Below are 17,500 nucleotides of genomic sequence, written 5' to 3' on the forward strand. Positions count from 1 at the left end.
TCTGAAGTACGTTGTTGAGTGATATTGGGGGGAGGGGGTTGTTAAGTGCATCAATCACTGTAATACAATATGCGAGGGGTGAGTTCGCATGCCATGCATCCACCTGGGTGACGGCAGACTGCTGGGCGAGCGCTGGCGCTTTGGCATGGGGGGGGGTCAGATCGATTTGACTTTGAGTGCTTAGAAAAGCGCTATAAAATGCAATGCATTGAATGCAATCCATTATTAGCACTGTTTAGCACTGTGTTTTCTTCCTGTGTGGGGGTGACTGAATGACTTAGTTTTATGTGTGAAACGGCATTGCTGGCTATGAGCACATGGGTCATTTCCATTTTGGGCGGGAACCCCTTTTGGTGTTTTAAACGTTATGTTATTATTTAGCTATTGAAAAATAGCAGATCTACAAGCTCATAGCGCGCCACCGAGTGGCGCGCTACAAGCTTGTAGGTCTGCTATTTTTGTTCAAATGTGGCACAAATCATTGAATATATATTTCAGAGCGAACATTTTTAACTAAAATATTTGCTTCTGGGGGGTCCCTGGAACTACATATTTTGAGATGGGGGTCCGTGGCCCAATAGAGATAATTCTGGGGGTCCTTGACATGAAAAAGGTTGAGCACCACTGAAATAGAAACATAGGTTTTTCAGACAAATTTTAGGATTTAGAAGCCTTTTTTATCGACCTCAGTCCAAAATGGGTTAATACAATTAATATGACAGCAGTGCAACATAAATGATATAAAGCTCATCAACAAACAAGCTATACAAAATATTGTAAAACTAATTCGATAGGTGGGGTGGCGGCTGCAAGACTCTTTGGATGACAGTAACATTCCTTGGAAGTTATGGAAGGAGAAAGAAATGTGCATTTTTTTTAACTTCATGTATAATAGACACAAAATAAAGGCTTGGACTCACCGAACATCCAGACGTCACTGGCTGAGGTGAATCGTCTAAAGTTGATAGACTCTGGAGCCATCCATTTGATAGGCAGTTTACCTTTGGAAGCTGACACATATGTGCACACACATTTACAGTGTTAACACATTGTGGCGGTCAAAACAAGTATAATCACTTCATACCATTGAGTGAGACTGATTATTGTGTCATTTTGGAGCCTGCCATTAAATAGACCATTATTAGGCTGAGAGAGATATTACCATACATTAATTATATCTCTGTCAGGTGGAAACCTCATAATTATATTCAAAACGGTTACTTTTCAGGATTCAAATTCAAAATTATTATTATTATTAAAAATAGCAAAAGTAGCATATCGACAAGCCTTTTGTGTGACGCTGTGGTATGATCAAGTAGGGCGATAATTTACTAAAGAGATAAGCGGTAAGAGGTTTCTGCCCGACAGCAACGATCATTGTATTTGTTGTCGTCACACAGTAGAGTAGATCACCTGGGTCAGGTCTCCCAAAAGCAACACATGAACGGCCATGGCAGAATGAAAGACTGCACTACTAGCACATAACCAGAAGGTGGCAACAGAGAATAAGCACCAAAAAAAGACCTTTATTGCTACAGAAAGCTGTGTGCGTGCGTGCGTGCGTGCGTGCGTGCGTGCGTGCGTGCGTGCGTGCGTGCGTGCGTGCGTGCGTGGGTGCGTGCGTGCGTGCGTGCGTGCGTGCGTGCGTGCGTACCTTTGTAGTATGAGCTGTCCTCCATGTATCTCGACAGACCAAAGTCTCCCAGCATCACACAGTCCACGGCTGAGACCAACACGTTGCGTGCTGCTATGTCCCTGGAAAGCCAGAACAGCCAAGATTAGATGATTACATACCAGATCCATATAGAGTCATGCTTTGTTGTTGCCCACAGAGGATATTTGTTTGTTCACAGTGTGTACACAACTGAATATTGAAAACATAAGTGTATTGCTCATGGAGCCTTGACACATCGCTGGGGCTGGGAATTGAACCTGGGGCCTTCTTTTCTTTCCAGGCAGCCAAAGCTATGCTTGGCCCTAGGGTGGGGTGTGCGGCACATGTTTAGCCCATTTTGGGCGGGAACCCCTTTTTGTGTTGGCATTATGTTATGCTTTAGCTATTGAAAAATAGCAGATCTACAAGCTCATAGCGCGCCACCGAGTGGCGCGCTACGAGCTTGTAGGTCTGCTATTTTTTTTAAATCGAAGAACGACTGACATAGAAACATAGCTTTTTCAGAAAACTGTCAGGATGTAGAAGACATTTTTAGAATCTGATCTCAGGTCAAAATGGGTTAAGGTCAAGTGTGCTCTGTGTGTGTTTAGGTACGTGTGACAGGTGTGTGTGTGTGTGTGTGTGTGTGTGCGCGCGTACCTGTGTACGAAGCGCTTGCTCTCCAGGTAGGCCAGTGCTGTACTGAGTTGGTAGGCAAACAGAATGAGAGTTGCCAGGTCTAGATTGTATTTCCTCACCTGCAGGAATGAACGTAACTACAGAGAGACACAGACAGAAAGGGGGGGGGGGGGGAGAGAGAGAGAGAGAGAGAGAGAGAGAGAGAGAGAGAGAGAGAGAGAGAGAGAGACAGAGTAGAATAGAAAAGGAAGAGAGATGGAGAGGGGGAATTATAATCAAAATACAACAATGTCATAGTCATTCCCTCTTGCTGTCATTATTTCTTTGTGATGTCAACTATTTAGCTGTTGCTGGCGCTTTGTTTTCTAAAACAAAAACACCCCAGTGTCATGGTACCTCTCCCAGAGTGCATAGCTCCATGATGATCCACACGGGGTTCTCTGTGATGACCCCAATCAGCTTGACGATGTGGGGGTGGTCAAACTGACGCATGGTCACTGCGGACACAAAACCATGAGTAATGAGCAACCGCTGACCGTTCCCTGGATGACGGTGCTGCCTGCGCTCAATGCGGCGTGGGATCGCCAAGGGCACTTTTATCATTGTCAAAGAAAGTGCACAATGGAGACTGCCGCCCCCGCCGGTGATTACTTTTAAGCATTACCGTATGTTACACTTTAGCTATTGAAAAATAGCAGATCTACAAGCTCATAGCGCGGCACTCGGTGCCGCGCTATGAGCTTGTAGATCTGCTATTTTTTTTTTGCTACACAAATCTTTAAATAAATTCTTTCAGAGCGTTTTTAACACAAATCTTTGCTTCTGGGGGGTCCCTGGAAAAACATTTTCAGATGGGGGTCCGCGGCCAAATACAGATAATTCTGGGGGTCCTTGACATGAAAAATGTTGAGCACCAGTGACATAGAAACATAGGTTTTTCAGAAAACTTTTAGGATTTTTTTTAGAATCGGCCTCTGTCTTAAATGGGTTTATGTCATGCAAAAAAATTATTAAAGTGGTCTTACGCGCTTCTTGCAGGAACTTCTCTCTGACGCTGTCTGATGTGCAGTTCTTACAGGTCTTGATGGCAACGTTCGAGGGAGCAATGTCCTGTACAGCATGGGAGAGTGACAGGTTAGGAGGAGGCAGGGTTAGGCAAACGCATTTAGAGCACCCAAAACAATGGGGGTCGCAGACAGATTTGTATGGGTCCCTAACTCCCTATATTCTTTTGTTTCCTAGGTTTTGTTTTGAATTATTATTGCAAACACTTTCATGAATTAAAAGCAAAATCAAATCAAATAAACGACTTAAGAAATTCCATTTATTCAAAAACAAAGAAGTAGTGAAAATAGCTGATCTACAGGCTCACAATGCGGCGCGAAGCGACGCATTGTGAGTCCCGGGAAAATGTCCCGGGAAAACGTCTAATCTCTCTTTTGGATCTCAAGCTGAAACGTTTGCGAACCACTGGTCTAGAGAGATGAAAGTGTCTATAGTGTCTATATACCGGGCTGCTGTAGTGTCTATAGTGTCTATATACCGGGCTGCTGTAGACTCCTTGGTGAACATCACCAAACTGGCCCTCTCCAATGCAACGGCCCAACTCTATCCTGTCCCTCTGGATCTCATAGTCCCGAGCTGCATGGGAGGGGAGGAGAGAGGAGAGGAGAGGAGAGGGAAACCAAAGAATTACTTGCAAATAATATGTTCTGAGCACAGGTTCTCAGTGTGACCGTTTGAGGTCACTTCCCATAAATCAGAAAGATTTGCCTTGACATGCACATTACGCCGCACGCACGCACGCACGCACGCACGCACGCACGCACGCACGCACGCACACACACACACACACACACACACACACAGGTTTTTACATGCACAGTAGCATTCCTGATTTTCTTTGCCCATTAAACTGTCATGCAAACATATTTGGTTTATAATAACCCAGATTCTGAACTTGATATTTAGCTTAAGCCGATTCCATTTGTAGACAGGACAGACAGTGAGGCATGCATAACGTACTGTATATATCTAACTGTATCTATCTACTAATATGCCTACTTCAATTTTGCCTTTAGTGGCATCCTTAAACTATTCTGTATTTAATGAATATCTGGAAACTGGAGTATAAGAGGTACATAGTAGGGTTACACGACCTCCACTCACTACCACTACTGGGCACTGCCTTGAAAGACTACAACTCCCAAAATAGCCAATCTACAAGCTCACAATTGTGAGCTTGTAGATCTGCTATTTTCTACTGGGGCACTGCCTTGAAACTACAACTCCCACCAGGACATTTTCAGCTTCTCTGACATTTTCCTTGATGTTGATGAATATTTGCAATGGAAATTGAAAATGGATTACAATCTATTCTCTACCCATCCTCCATGAGCCTGATGGATGGGTAGTACAGTGTCCTGGATAGATGACACTTTGAGTAATGGTGAGGAGACAAGACAATGTGTAACAGAGGGCCAAATAAGGTGTTTGACAATTACCTAACTGTGAAACATAAATTTACAATTTGTGATTAATTCTCCACAATGTCCAGCACTAGTGGCAAGACAAAGTATACATCTGGCTTAACTCGGATTAACTAAGCAATCGACAGAATGGAGGAGAACCTCAACAATCCTAATTACATGGGAATCTGCCAGAGATTACATTTTAGAACCCCAAATCGTTCCAAATATTAGATTTTTCATCCAAATTACTCGTCTGGATAACCACTTTATAACAAGAAAAAAAAAACATTCCACACAGGGGTCATTACACAATAATCAATTACTTCACAGTTCACACGACAGAGGACAAGACAAAACACCCACAATTGACTAGAAACCAAAACATTTCATAAGAGACATTAAAATAAATTAAATAAACGATAACCAAGAAAAAGGCTAATGAAAACCATGCCCCAAAACAAAGCATCTAGTCATTCAGCTGAAGAGGCTTAGAGAGATGTTTCTCATGTTCTGATTGAATTGTCCACAATAATTAAAATAACATTGTGGGTTTTTGGGTGGAGTTTCCTTTCAACTCCAAGACCAAAGCTGAATGACTTTCAATTGAGATACAGTACATAATAACACCAACAGACATGACTTGACAACAAATCACAATGTAAATGAGATACCTCAACCTTTTTCAATTTCAGTCTATTAATAATATTCTTGACCAGGCAGTTGGCAAAAATGGGATAAAATCCAGAGTTCGACGCCCAAAAGACTCTGTTATGTATTAACCCATTTAGGCCTGACGTCGAAATAAATAAAAAGTCTTCTGAAAGAATATATTATATTCAAAGATTTGTGCCGCATTTTTACGATTTTTTTCAAAAATAGCAGAGCTCGTAGCGCGCCACTCGGTGGCCAAAATGTACACATTTAGGTACAATATATACATACAATATATATCTTTTCTCCCAAAATGTGTTAAACGCATGGCAGAGAAAATTAACAAACTATAAAAATGGAAAAAAGGTCAAGTTATCCTGGTACGAGAGGGAGAGAGACAGAGAGAGAGAGAGAGTTCATTTTACCTTGAACTATTCCATAGCACACTGTGTTGGCATGGGGAGGAGAGAAAGAGAGAGAGACAGAGAGACATAGACAGAGCCAGACAGCTGCTTTAAGATTGAGAATAGCTGAGAAAACACATTCTCACACGTAGTAGACGCACAAAGAACGACACACATACAGGCACCAGAACACTGTAAAATCCTCAGTGGTCATTTTTTACAGCATAACTTTCTTTATTGAATAGAATGTTATTTGTATCCCTGTACAGCCGAGTTATGTTTACACAATAATATAACTTTAACAAACTTTCTGTTACCGCCGCGCTCTGTACACAAATCAAAAAGCGGAGGGTCGCACTCAGAAATAAAGGTCAATGTTTTGTTTAATGCTCCATTATGCCTCGATGACAGATGTTTCGGCCACGCGGCCTTCCTTCACCAGTGATGAGTGTAAATTCAGTGGCTGATGAAGGCTGGACATCCAAAACTGTCTGTCACTGAGACATAATGGAGCGATACAAGAAAACATTGCTGACTTTTACTTCTGAGTGTGACCCTCCGCTAACGGCAGTTACAAATCGATAAAAAATTAACACCAAGGATTTTACTGTGTAAAGGTGGGAAGATTATTTGTTTGTTTTGCAGAATGAACGGAGGGAAGAAATGGTAGAATGAATGGCAGAACAAATAAACAACTCAAGGACAAATATGAGATGATATCAACAGACATGTATAGATAGAGAGAGTGGCGACATGTGGAATATCTCAGTAGCATAAGTGTTTTTCAGCTCAGTCTACTACAAATAGGTAAGCATATGCATATGTGCATATACTGTAGCCATACGAGTTTGCACACATACAGGAGGAAATGGGAGTACAAATGGGAGTACAAAAGTAAATAATGTAGCTGGTACTATATGTAGATAAAAACACTGGAACAGTCAGTGTGGACTGAAGCGTAATATATTATGCTCTGTAGTACGATAATGGTGCTTGCTGACAACCATTTTCAAGCTTATTGGCTTATTGTTGCCGGCAAGCTGCATCATTGTGCAATGGAGTATAAATTAAGCTTGAAGCTCCAATCACTCGTGGCACCCTTTACTTTCAAACACCTCCGCTCCGTTCACACACAGGGACTCCGCTCCGTTCTAGGAGAAATTCCGCGTCAATTCCGTCCCATCAGTGTAGCCCGGCCCTTACAATAGCGAAGGCAATAGAGTCACTGTTGACATCCAGCCGCAATCCTTTAATAATAATAATGGAGGCAAGGCTTTTGACAGGAACTGTAAACCGGATCGAGCACATTATGACTTGTATAGCCGTGAACTGTGGTTTGTCACCACTGTGGTCTCTCTGGCTCCTATCCCAGCAGGTCTCTGTTTCTATGTCAGACACCCTGCCAAACCCAGTCTAACCTCGCTGGCCTGAGCTGGTCCCTGTCCGCAAGCAGACTGAATCTGGATTATTAGCATCGCCGATAGCTTGTACATACAGTATATTAACTATATTTTCATTATTCTCAGTGTTGATAGAATGTTAACAGGTGCTTAAATCCACCCATATACTGTATATATTCATCACTGGTGATAGATGTATACCGCTAGGTTTCTATTCATTCATATATTGACTGTACATTTATATTTATTGATAAGACGGTCCACACTACATGCTCACTCAGTCAAAGATCCAGTGCAGATACTGTAGATATCCAGGGCCAGCAGCTCAGTATTACATTTTTAGTGGTTGGCAGGTTTGTTTCTCGGCACCGGTACCGGTGTTTCATTCTCACCGCTGCTTCTAGTATTTGCCTCTGGAAACCAACAAAGATTTATCTCCTGGAGATAGTTCCAGCACAGAGGAGTACGTGTTATTGAGATAGTTCCAGCATGGAGGAGTAAGTGTTATTGACGCTAAACAGAACCTTCCCAGGGTGTCGTGGGAAAGCTTCGCGCAGTTCTCCGGTTTCATTATTGAGCAAAAAGAAGTACAGTGATGCAAGCCATACCACAACATGTTGCTGGCGAGCGGCATTGGTGAACAGAGCTAGCAGCAGTTAGGAGGAGAGAAGCTAAATGGAAGCTGGTTTCTCCGGGGAGAAGATAAAACACTCCTGGTAGTTGTAGTTTAAAGAGAACAGCGTAGAAGATACTCACTGGAGGGCATGGTGTACGTGTCTTCTTCATCAACTATCTCAGCGTAGTCATCGGTCTCTGCGATAGTGTAAACACACACACACACACACACACACACACACACACACACACACACACACACACACACACACACACACACACACACACACACACACACACACACACACACACACACACACACACACACACACACACACACACACACACACACACACACACAAGTGCACAGAGGCAGCGGTCAGTAAAATTGGTAACAGCAAAAAGGGAAAATAAATACACAACCACCACACAGTCAAATACACGTGGTTCACCAAGTCTATAGCTTCACTAAGAATAGCAGTATAACACGCACACATACAGTAGACATACACAACAAATAAGTCACACATGCATTGGTCACTTTACCGTGCACGTACTCTGCCACACCGCAACCCTGATACGCACACACACATACGGTACGCACACACAAACAAGTCCCTGCAGAGCAAAAAGTATACCCGCACCAAGAAGAAAACGAAACATGCAGCTAACTGTGAATCAAGCATGCAACTACAGTATCTCACAGTCTGTCAAGTGCGACACATAGAAACACCCATCTCTCTCTCTCCCTCCCTCTCTCTCTCTCTCTCTCCCTCTCTCTCTCTGCACAGGGTGCCAGCTGAGCATGTGGTGTGCATATCGGTCTGTCTTTGTCAGAACAGCTGGGCTCGATTGGAGGCAGGGTGAGACAGACAGAGAGAGAGAGAGAGAGAGAGAGAGAGAGAGAGAGACACAGACAGACAGACAGACAGACAGACAGACAGACAGACAGACAGACAGACAGACAGACAGACAGACAGACAGACAGACAGACAGACAGACAGACAGACAGACAGACAGACAGACAGACAGACAGACAGACAGACAGACAGACAGACAGACAGACAGACAGACAGAGGGACAGGGTGAAAATACGCTAAAAAAGAAAGACATAACGAGAGCGCCGTCTGTCTGAATGGAGAGATAGAGATAGAGGTATATAAAGAAATAGCGAGTCTGTATTATATCCAGATGGTTTTGTTTAGAATAAAAGCTGTGTGCAGGCTCTGACAGATAGAGGGAAAAAAGAGATTGAGAGCGCAAGAGAGAGAGAGAGCGAGCGTCAGTCTCTTCTAACCAGATGGTAGTGTTTAGAGTAAAATCTGTCCGCAGAACCAGCTGTTGGAAACAACAGTGACACATGTGTTGATGTTATTCTTACTATTCCACTCAATATTTGCTCTGATAGAGTGTGTTGTCCCACATTAGAGAGAGACTCGTAGATAGAGCTGAGTGTTGAGATGGTCCTGAGTGAGGCTTTGCACTCTACGGTCAGTAACAAATACTGTGTACCGCTACCCATTGACGCCTGGTGCAACCTATACGCTGTTCTACCCTTGATGCCGGCGCGCCTCTGTGTCTCATCAGCTATTGCTATACATGTAGCAACATAACTATTTTAAAAAAAAAGAATCCGATTTTGAAGGATTTCAGAAACCTTAGGTCAGGCCCTAGAAGGCATTCCCAGATTCGGCCTCAGGCATCAATGGGTTAAGGTGACGTAAGAGGTGAGTGGTCCGTACGATAGACTGAGTAAACACTCCCCACAGACACATAATATATAATATACCATATTATGTTAGGTAATGTAAGTCAGCAGGCTGAATAAAGCAGAGGAACTACAGTATGTAGGTCAGTAGCCAACGTAGGTTGGATAAGTCACTGTAAGCTATAGTGGCATGAGCAAAGAAATGAAGTTCCAATACTATTTTTTTTTTAATGTTTTTTTTGTGGCTTTCGCCTTTATTTTATATATTTTATGGAGGGACAGACAGTAGGCTGACAGGAAATGGAGAGAGATGGGGGGGAAGACAGGCAATAAAGGCCGTCGGGATCGGGAGTCGAACCCGCGGCACACTGCCAGACTGGATTACCAGCCAAGGTGCCTGGACCACTGAGCCATGGCCCAGGCTCCAATACTATTATTATATCAATGTTTCCATGTGGGTAACACTAAAAGTTTCTTGCTTGCTTGTTTGTTTGTTTGTTTGTTTGATTGACTGATTGATTGATGGAATACTTCATTAACATTTGCAAACAGTACCGCAAGTACAATTACGCAAGCAATGATAAAAGGATAACACAGAAACGTCTTGATGGCTTATTGCTTGCATTGTGGTCCTGTGTGTATGTGGTTTCCATTGTGGTCCTGTGTGTATGTGGTTTCCATTGTGGTCCTGTGTGTATGTGGTTTCCATTGTGGTCCTGTGTGTATGTGGTTTCCATTGTGGTCCTGTGTGTATGTGGTTTCCATTGTGGTCCTGTGTGTATGTGGTTTCCATTGCTTCATTATCAACTTAATTAATCAAAGACCTTTTTCTTCTCATGCATGTCAGTGCTGACTAATCGGCAGCTCCAATTTCTTTTGGCGCTTAACCACTTAACCCATTAAGACCCGAGGCTGATTCTATGAATTCGTAGAATTCTATGATTTACAAGCTCACATTATACAGTATATATATGCTATTTTTGAATAGCCAATGCTAAAAAGACACTGATTCTGTCCCGGTTTTAATGGGTTAAGTCCTATTTCAATACTGGCTGCTCAAAAAGCTTTCAACAAGTCGCATCGAAACCGAATGTGAGCGTGTAGATCAGCAAATGTTTTCTTTGCACATGTTTGAACATTTTTAACAACTTCAAAAACAACATGGACAAAAAAATGACACCAGGTTGAAAGTGGCCAATAGTACTGTCACGATGTGAGTGCGTGTTAGGTTTGTAGTGTGTGCTCCGTTGTTTATATTCCTCTGATGTGGTTCTGAAGAATGAAAACTCTGTACTGTTTCGAATCTAAGTTTGACTAGTCTATAACTCTGTGTCTGTCTGTTCCCAATGAAGAGAAAATCTGTGCTTTGGATTCTGTGTGTGTGTGTGTGTGTGTGTGTGTGTGTGTGTGTGTGTGTGTGTGTGTGTGTGTGTGTGTGTGTGTGTGTGTGTGTGTGTGTGTGTGTGTGTGTGCACGTGTGCTTCTGCGTGTGCATGTGTGTGTCTGTGTGTGTGACATGATTGTGTGTGTGTGTGTGTGTGTGTGTTACAGCTAGCCCATTTTAGCCAGGAATGCAATTGCTCTCAACTCCAGAAAACCTCTCCCTATTCCATTCTGTGTAGCTGCGCCTCCACTCTGTGCTTAGCTTGGCGGCTTGTGTGTGTGTGTGTGTGTGTGTGTGTGTGTGTGTGTAGCCTGTGTGTGTGTGTGTGTGTGTGTGTGTGTAGCCTGTGTGTGTGTGTGTGTGTGTGTGTGTGTGTGTGTGTGTGTGTGTGTGTGTGTAGCCTGTGTGTGTGTGTGTGTGTAGCCTGTGGTGTGTGTGTGTGTGTGTGTGTGTGTGTGTGTGTGTGTGTGTGTGTGTGTGTGTGTGTGTGTGTGTGTGTGTGTGTGTGTAGCCTGTGGACAGAAGGGGCTGGAGTTCTGCCCTTAAAGTGGAATACTGCTAAATTAAGTTTTGCCTCTTTATTCTTGTGGCTTAGGGGAAGCTCAATTCAAAGCTGAAATTCAGTAGCAGTTCACTTCATAAAGAATGCAGAGACAGACAGACAGACAGACCGACTGCGACTGACCGACCGACCGACCGACCCAGACAGACAGACAGACAGACAGACAGACAGACAGACAGACAGACAGACAGACAGACAGACAGACAGACAGACAGACAGACAGACAGACAGACAGACAGACAGACAGACGCATGCAAACCCAAACTTCCAGTAGCAAATAATATGGTGACACTGGTAAGCTAGAAGGCACTTCAGCAGGACAGACAGACGCATGCAAACCCAAACTTCCAGTAGCACGTAATATGGTGACACTGGTAAGCTAGCAGGCACTTCAGCAGGTCGATCCTACTCTTCAGTGTGCACTACAGATAATGTTGGCTTCATGTTTCATATCACTGAAACATGAGCGACCAGAACATCCATACTGAGAAAGCATTCGTTTTTCAGTTACGAGTCAGTCCAATCACAATGTACAGTATACCACAGAAACGCATCCTGCCAATTAAAATGTATGCATGCATACACAACATAACACGTCGCTCACTCACACGCAACCAAGTACCCATCTAACTCAACCACACCCCTAAGGAAGGACCCAATGCACGAGCACGCACGCACGCACGCACGCACGCACGCACGCACGCACGCACGCACGCACGCACGCACGCACTTGATCCAGTGTATAAACTGTGGCATATTAGTACAGGGAGAACAAGAAAGAAGGGATCATGGAGAGATTAATAAACGACAAAAACTTTACCATCCCCACTAAGATCTTCTGCAGGGTCCGGGAGAGCGAGCATGCAGGAAACAGGACAGGAGGAGCGAGAGAGTGGGGAGCAGGAGAGAGAGAGAGAGAGAGAGAGAGAGAGAGAGAGAGAGAGAGAGAGAGAGAGAGAGAGAGAGAGAGAGAGAGAGAGGCAGAAGAAACAAAGAGAAGAAACAAGGGAGAGAGGGAAAAAGTAAAAGTTATCTCATGTAAAGCTGTGACATAACAGTGGCTGGAAGTGTAATAACAAGGAGTTTAGCTGCAGAGACACACGTAGCAAGCAGTTAGTTCAAACGTGACCCAGGCACTTTACACACAAGACCAACATGACCCAGGCACTTTACACACACGCCTCTGCTAAACAATTGACAGTCAAATGAACCAGTGAGGGAACGAATGAGGCAACAGTGTTGCATTGGTGATTTGATCTCTGGTGGGACGCTATATTTAAACGTCACGCGCACGTCGCTTAACACCTTCCGCTATAGGATTTAATAGGTCACACAATGAACCCTTGATATGCATACAGGCTCATTCCTATGTTCATTCGCGCTGGTGTGACACGCGGCAGCCTCTGTAAACTTTCTTGAGGTGTGAAGTTATGGTCGTATTTTATTCGATGCGCACATGCTCCTACCTGGGGGGACGGCGTGGTGGCGCGTGCAATGACCAATGCAACGCTGACACACACCAGCGGTTGGGCTCCTGAGTTTGTTAAACGTAGCATGTTCAGTTGTAAATAGCCTACTTCTCACTATAGCTCAGTGAATGCATATATACTGTAGCATGTAGCTTGTAGCAGTAGAGTAGAGGCAGTTGAATTGAATTTCCAAATGTTCTGTATACTCCAAGTCGGACACTCGACTGCAACGTTTTGTTCAAGAAAGCGTCCCACAGCAACCTGGGCAACAAAGTACAAATCCCCAATCTATTCAGATATCATGCATGCATCACGCCGTCTGACAGCACCCTAATGCAGAAACTTTGCTAGTAAAGGTGCGTTCAGACCAGGATGGTTAGAGCGGCGCGATTACATACAAAGTCAACGCAAAGACGAGAAGTTGCGCGAACAGGCGCGGCGCGACCTGGTGCGGCACAAATGGGGCGAACCGAGCGAATATACTGTATATATTCAGGTCTCTGAACGCAGCTAAAAGGAGGGTAATTTGAGCTTAGGTTTTGGCAACCTTCCTGACTGTGCAAAGGGGCTGTGCAATCATTTACCATCAGTTCACTGAAGGGTCAGCAAGGAATCTTACAGCAGCTGCTGGCTTTTACTGGGGTTTTTGATGTTGGGTCGCTTCATTCTCTTATTTGTCAGTTTTTAGTTGAACTTATTCCGTAACTTAAAAATATTATAGAAAGAAAAAACACTGCCCCTCCTCCTCCTCACGTAAATAAGCTTGAGGTGTGGTAGGACATACTATTACTTCTCAGTGAATAATAATGATTCATTCTTTCCCCAGCCATACAGTAGCATTGGTTTGGTTATACACAGCAGCACACCACAACACAAAACCAGCTATTGTTTGTGGGTGTGGGTGGATGCATATGTGTGTGTGTGTGTGTGTGTGTGTGTGTGTGTGTGTGTGCGTGTGTGTGTGTGTGTGTGTGTGTGACTGTGTGTGTGTGTGTGTGTGACTGTGTGTGTGTGTGTGTGTGTGACTGTGTGTGTGTGACTGCGTGTGTGTGACTGTGTGTGTGTGACTGTGTGTGTGTGACTGTGTGTGTGTGTGGCCCGTAGCACTTGCCCTAGCCTAGCCCCTTAGATAGCACATTATGTAGACTTAGATAGTATTTTAAACAGACCTATAGCTTGTTACGTAGACAGCTCTAGAATTGCACTTTATGTAGTCATAGCACTTTATAGTACACATGTATAATATATTATATAGTATAGTATGTATAGTTAACATAGATACTCCACTGTTACGTTCTTAGTTTATGATTCATGATAACTACTTTTTATATATGTGATGTATGCCATGCTTTTGTTATTGCTTAATGTAAGTCGCTCTGGATTAAGAGCGTCTGCTAAATGCCTAAATTGTGTGTGTGTGTGTGTGTGTGTGTGTGTGTGTGTGTGTGTGTGTGTGTGTGTGTGTGTGTGTGTGTGTGTGTGTGTGTGTGTGAGAGAGAGAGTTTGAGTGAGCATGAAGTTTATGTATGCAAGAAAAAGAAATCAAGATTAGTCAAAGCAATTAGGCAGTGAGGAGCCAGCAAATTGAATAATAGGGAAGTTTATCCTCAAAAGTGAGTCGGATTGTGACAGGGCAGGTAAAAGTGCTCTGGGGACATTTATCCCCCCAAATATTTATACATTACGGTATATTCATAAATCCTTTTCGTTAAATTCAAAATCTAAACATTAACAATAATTCAGACACACATCACATCAATTCCATTTAGAAATTCCAATGCTAGTTTCAGACATTCCTGCCTGGGCACCACTAGTAGTACATAATAGTGGTTATGTACTTATGTACTAGTTAATATCTTGAGAATATCTTGAGAAAAACTGCCCAACGTTTGTCCAATAATTTTGTTTTTGTATTTTCTCAGATAAGCTCCCCTCAAGATCTAGCCAATCAGAGCTGAGGATACCATGGGGCGGTGATTCTGAACAGAAGACAAAGGGGAGGTGGAAACACCGAGCCTTGGTTGGCTTAGGAGGTGACGAGGTCACTAGGTCTTCAGCCAATCAGAGAAGAGGAGAGAGAACGACAGCATGTGAGAGAAAGACAGAACGAGTTCATACGAGTACGAAGGGAAAACTAGAGTGGGTGGGAATGAGAGAGAGAGACCTAAGACAGATACAGGGAGAGAGAGAGAGAGACCTAAGACAGATACAGGGAGAGAGAACGGGTGGGATGAGAGAGAGACCCAAGACAGATACAGGGAGAGAGAACGGGTGGGATGAGAGAGAGAGAGACCCAAGACAGATACAGGGAGAGAGAGAACGGGTGGGATGAGAGAGAGAGACCCAAGACAGATACAGGGAGAGAGAGAACGGGTGGGATGAGAGAGAGAGACCTAGACAGATACAGGGAGAGAGAACGGGTGGGATGAGAGAGAGAGACCCAAGACAGATACAGGGAGAGAGAACGGGTGGGATGAGAGAGAGAGACCCAAGACAGATACAGGGAGAGAGAGAACGGGTGGGATGAGAGAGAGAGACCCAAGACAGATACAGGGAGAGAGAGAACGGGTGGGATGAGAGAGAGACACCCAAGACAGATACAGGGAGAGAGAACGGGCATGAAAGATAAGGCAAGGTAACACTACTGGATAGAAAGGAAAGCAATGAGCATAGAAGGGGAAATAAGAGGGGAGGGGGGAGTTAACCAAAATATAACGGTCTTGAGGTAAGTGAAAGAAAGGACTTGTCTCGAACCTGAGAGAGAGAGAGAGAGAGAGAGAGTGAGAGAGAGAGAGAGAGAGAGAGAGGCCTCGTTGTAGTTGCTTACCTGACACCGAGATAGTTCGGACTCCTCCACTCCTTACTGCTTCCAATTTCTTCTCATTGTTTGATACTCTGGAGGATAATGGAGAAGAAAAAGTAATGAATGGAATGTACACGTGGTGAATACTCAGGTAAAAGAAAGAAAAAAAAACAAGCACTAACTAGCCACACACTGCAACCAGAAGCATCCTCCACATACCTACTAGGAGAAGAGTCTGACCTCAGTCAAAGATAGAGGAGCATGTGAACCTACAGTCCACTCTACGGTATATCATCTGACTGCCTATCTAGGACTAGCATCTCTCTCCATTTCTCTCGCACGCACACACGGCACGCACACACGCACGCACGCGCACACGCACACGCACACACACTTTTATTCCTCTGCTCTCTCTTCCAATCCTCACCCACTCACATGCTCTCTCACTCTCTCTTCTCTTGCCTTCTTCATTCTGCGTCAGCCCCTTCTACTATCTTTACATCACTTCCCTCTGCCCTACAACTGTCCCGAGTGGAGAGGTAAACATGGAGAGAGAGAGAGAGGGAGGGAGAGAGAGAGAGAGAGAGAGAGAGAGAGAGAGAGAGAGAGAGAGAGAGAGGCGAGGCAGAGAGAGAGCAAGTGGAGAGTTTATAGAGAACAGAGTGAGAGAGAGAAGTGAGAGAGCAGAGCAGAGCAGAGAGTCGAGAGGAGGGGACTCTCTCCAAGTGTTTAAAAACCCTAAGCGGAAAATATTTGGCTGCTTAACATATCTCCTTATTTGACCAGGGAGAAAAAGAGAGAGAGAGAGTTGAGAGAGAGACAGACAGAGAGAGAGAGAGATACATGACATTTTTAGGTCAAACGTGGACATCTCATAACATCAGATCTTTTTGATCCGATCATAAGTCAGCTGCGCAGTCAGAACACAACAACAGCGCAGTAGACATTCGTATTTGCACAAGGCAGCCAGTCACATACTGTACGTTCAGTACAGTAGGTTCTCCTCAACCTTTTCTGGATCAGAGCCCACACTAGGCACAATATAATGACCATCTGGCGCTACAGTCTTTCTTTCAGCTGCCGTGTTGTGAAGTGGTCAGATGGATGGGCCGCGTACATTTTCAGAGCACGTTTAACTAACAAAGTACACTTTAAGGGCTCTATTTTCATCCATGCTAAACCCCTTATTCCTAAACTACTTTGCCTTTTTTTCCTATTTTGAAAAACATTTTTGAATAGTTAAAATAGCCAGTCTACATCGACACGTTGTGATAGATTGGCTATTTTAACATTACAAATGTGTTTTTCAAAATAGTAAAAAAAAAAAAAAAAGTTTAGGGATAGGGGTTTAGCATGGACAAAAATAGAGCCCCTAAGTTCCTAATTTTTTATTTGTATCACGATGAAAACTCACATTTTAAAGTACTGAAAGAAAATACAGCTATATATGTTTTACAAATTTTAATGTTATATTATCATTAAAATCTTAGCGTGTTGCCAGTTTTTTATGTGGGGGCCCACTTGTAATATCGTCCCACGGGTTGAGAGCGGCTGCGTGAGCACACACACAGGTTCTTCTGAATGCACTCAGTCTTGTGTTTGCTTAACGGTGCTGGTGTGATGTTTAACAGTCTCCTGCTCTGTATCACCATGTGAACCTCAAAACACTGCTGACATAACTCCCTAAACCTCCCGCTCTTAAAGGACGGTGGTTCTCAACCTGTGGGTCAGGACCCAAAA

General features: G+C 43.8%; 1 protein-coding gene across 1 annotated transcript in view; it reads right to left on the reverse strand.

Moving 5' to 3' along the window:
• LOC306937918 (focal adhesion kinase 1-like) overlaps window positions 1-17,500 on the reverse strand; it is a gene marked incomplete at its 5' end in the record, with an annotated part of 91,466 nt that overhangs the window by 14,131 nt on the left and 59,835 nt on the right. The window contains 10 exons of the mRNA XM_079521945.1: window positions 900-1,010; window positions 1,655-1,755; window positions 2,315-2,430; window positions 2,690-2,790; window positions 3,319-3,403; window positions 3,837-3,934; window positions 5,841-5,861; window positions 7,976-8,032; window positions 12,309-12,326; window positions 15,785-15,852. Coding sequence (XP_079378071.1) covers window positions 900-1,010; window positions 1,655-1,755; window positions 2,315-2,430; window positions 2,690-2,790; window positions 3,319-3,403; window positions 3,837-3,934; window positions 5,841-5,861; window positions 7,976-8,032; window positions 12,309-12,326; window positions 15,785-15,852 — 776 coding nt within the window. The remainder of the gene's footprint in view (window positions 1-899; window positions 1,011-1,654; window positions 1,756-2,314; window positions 2,431-2,689; window positions 2,791-3,318; window positions 3,404-3,836; window positions 3,935-5,840; window positions 5,862-7,975; window positions 8,033-12,308; window positions 12,327-15,784; window positions 15,853-17,500) is intronic.

The sequence above is a fragment of the Electrona antarctica genome (genome assembly GCF_951216825.1).
Source record: "Electrona antarctica genome assembly, chromosome: 15".
Taxonomy (NCBI): domain Eukaryota; kingdom Metazoa; phylum Chordata; class Actinopteri; order Myctophiformes; family Myctophidae; genus Electrona; species Electrona antarctica.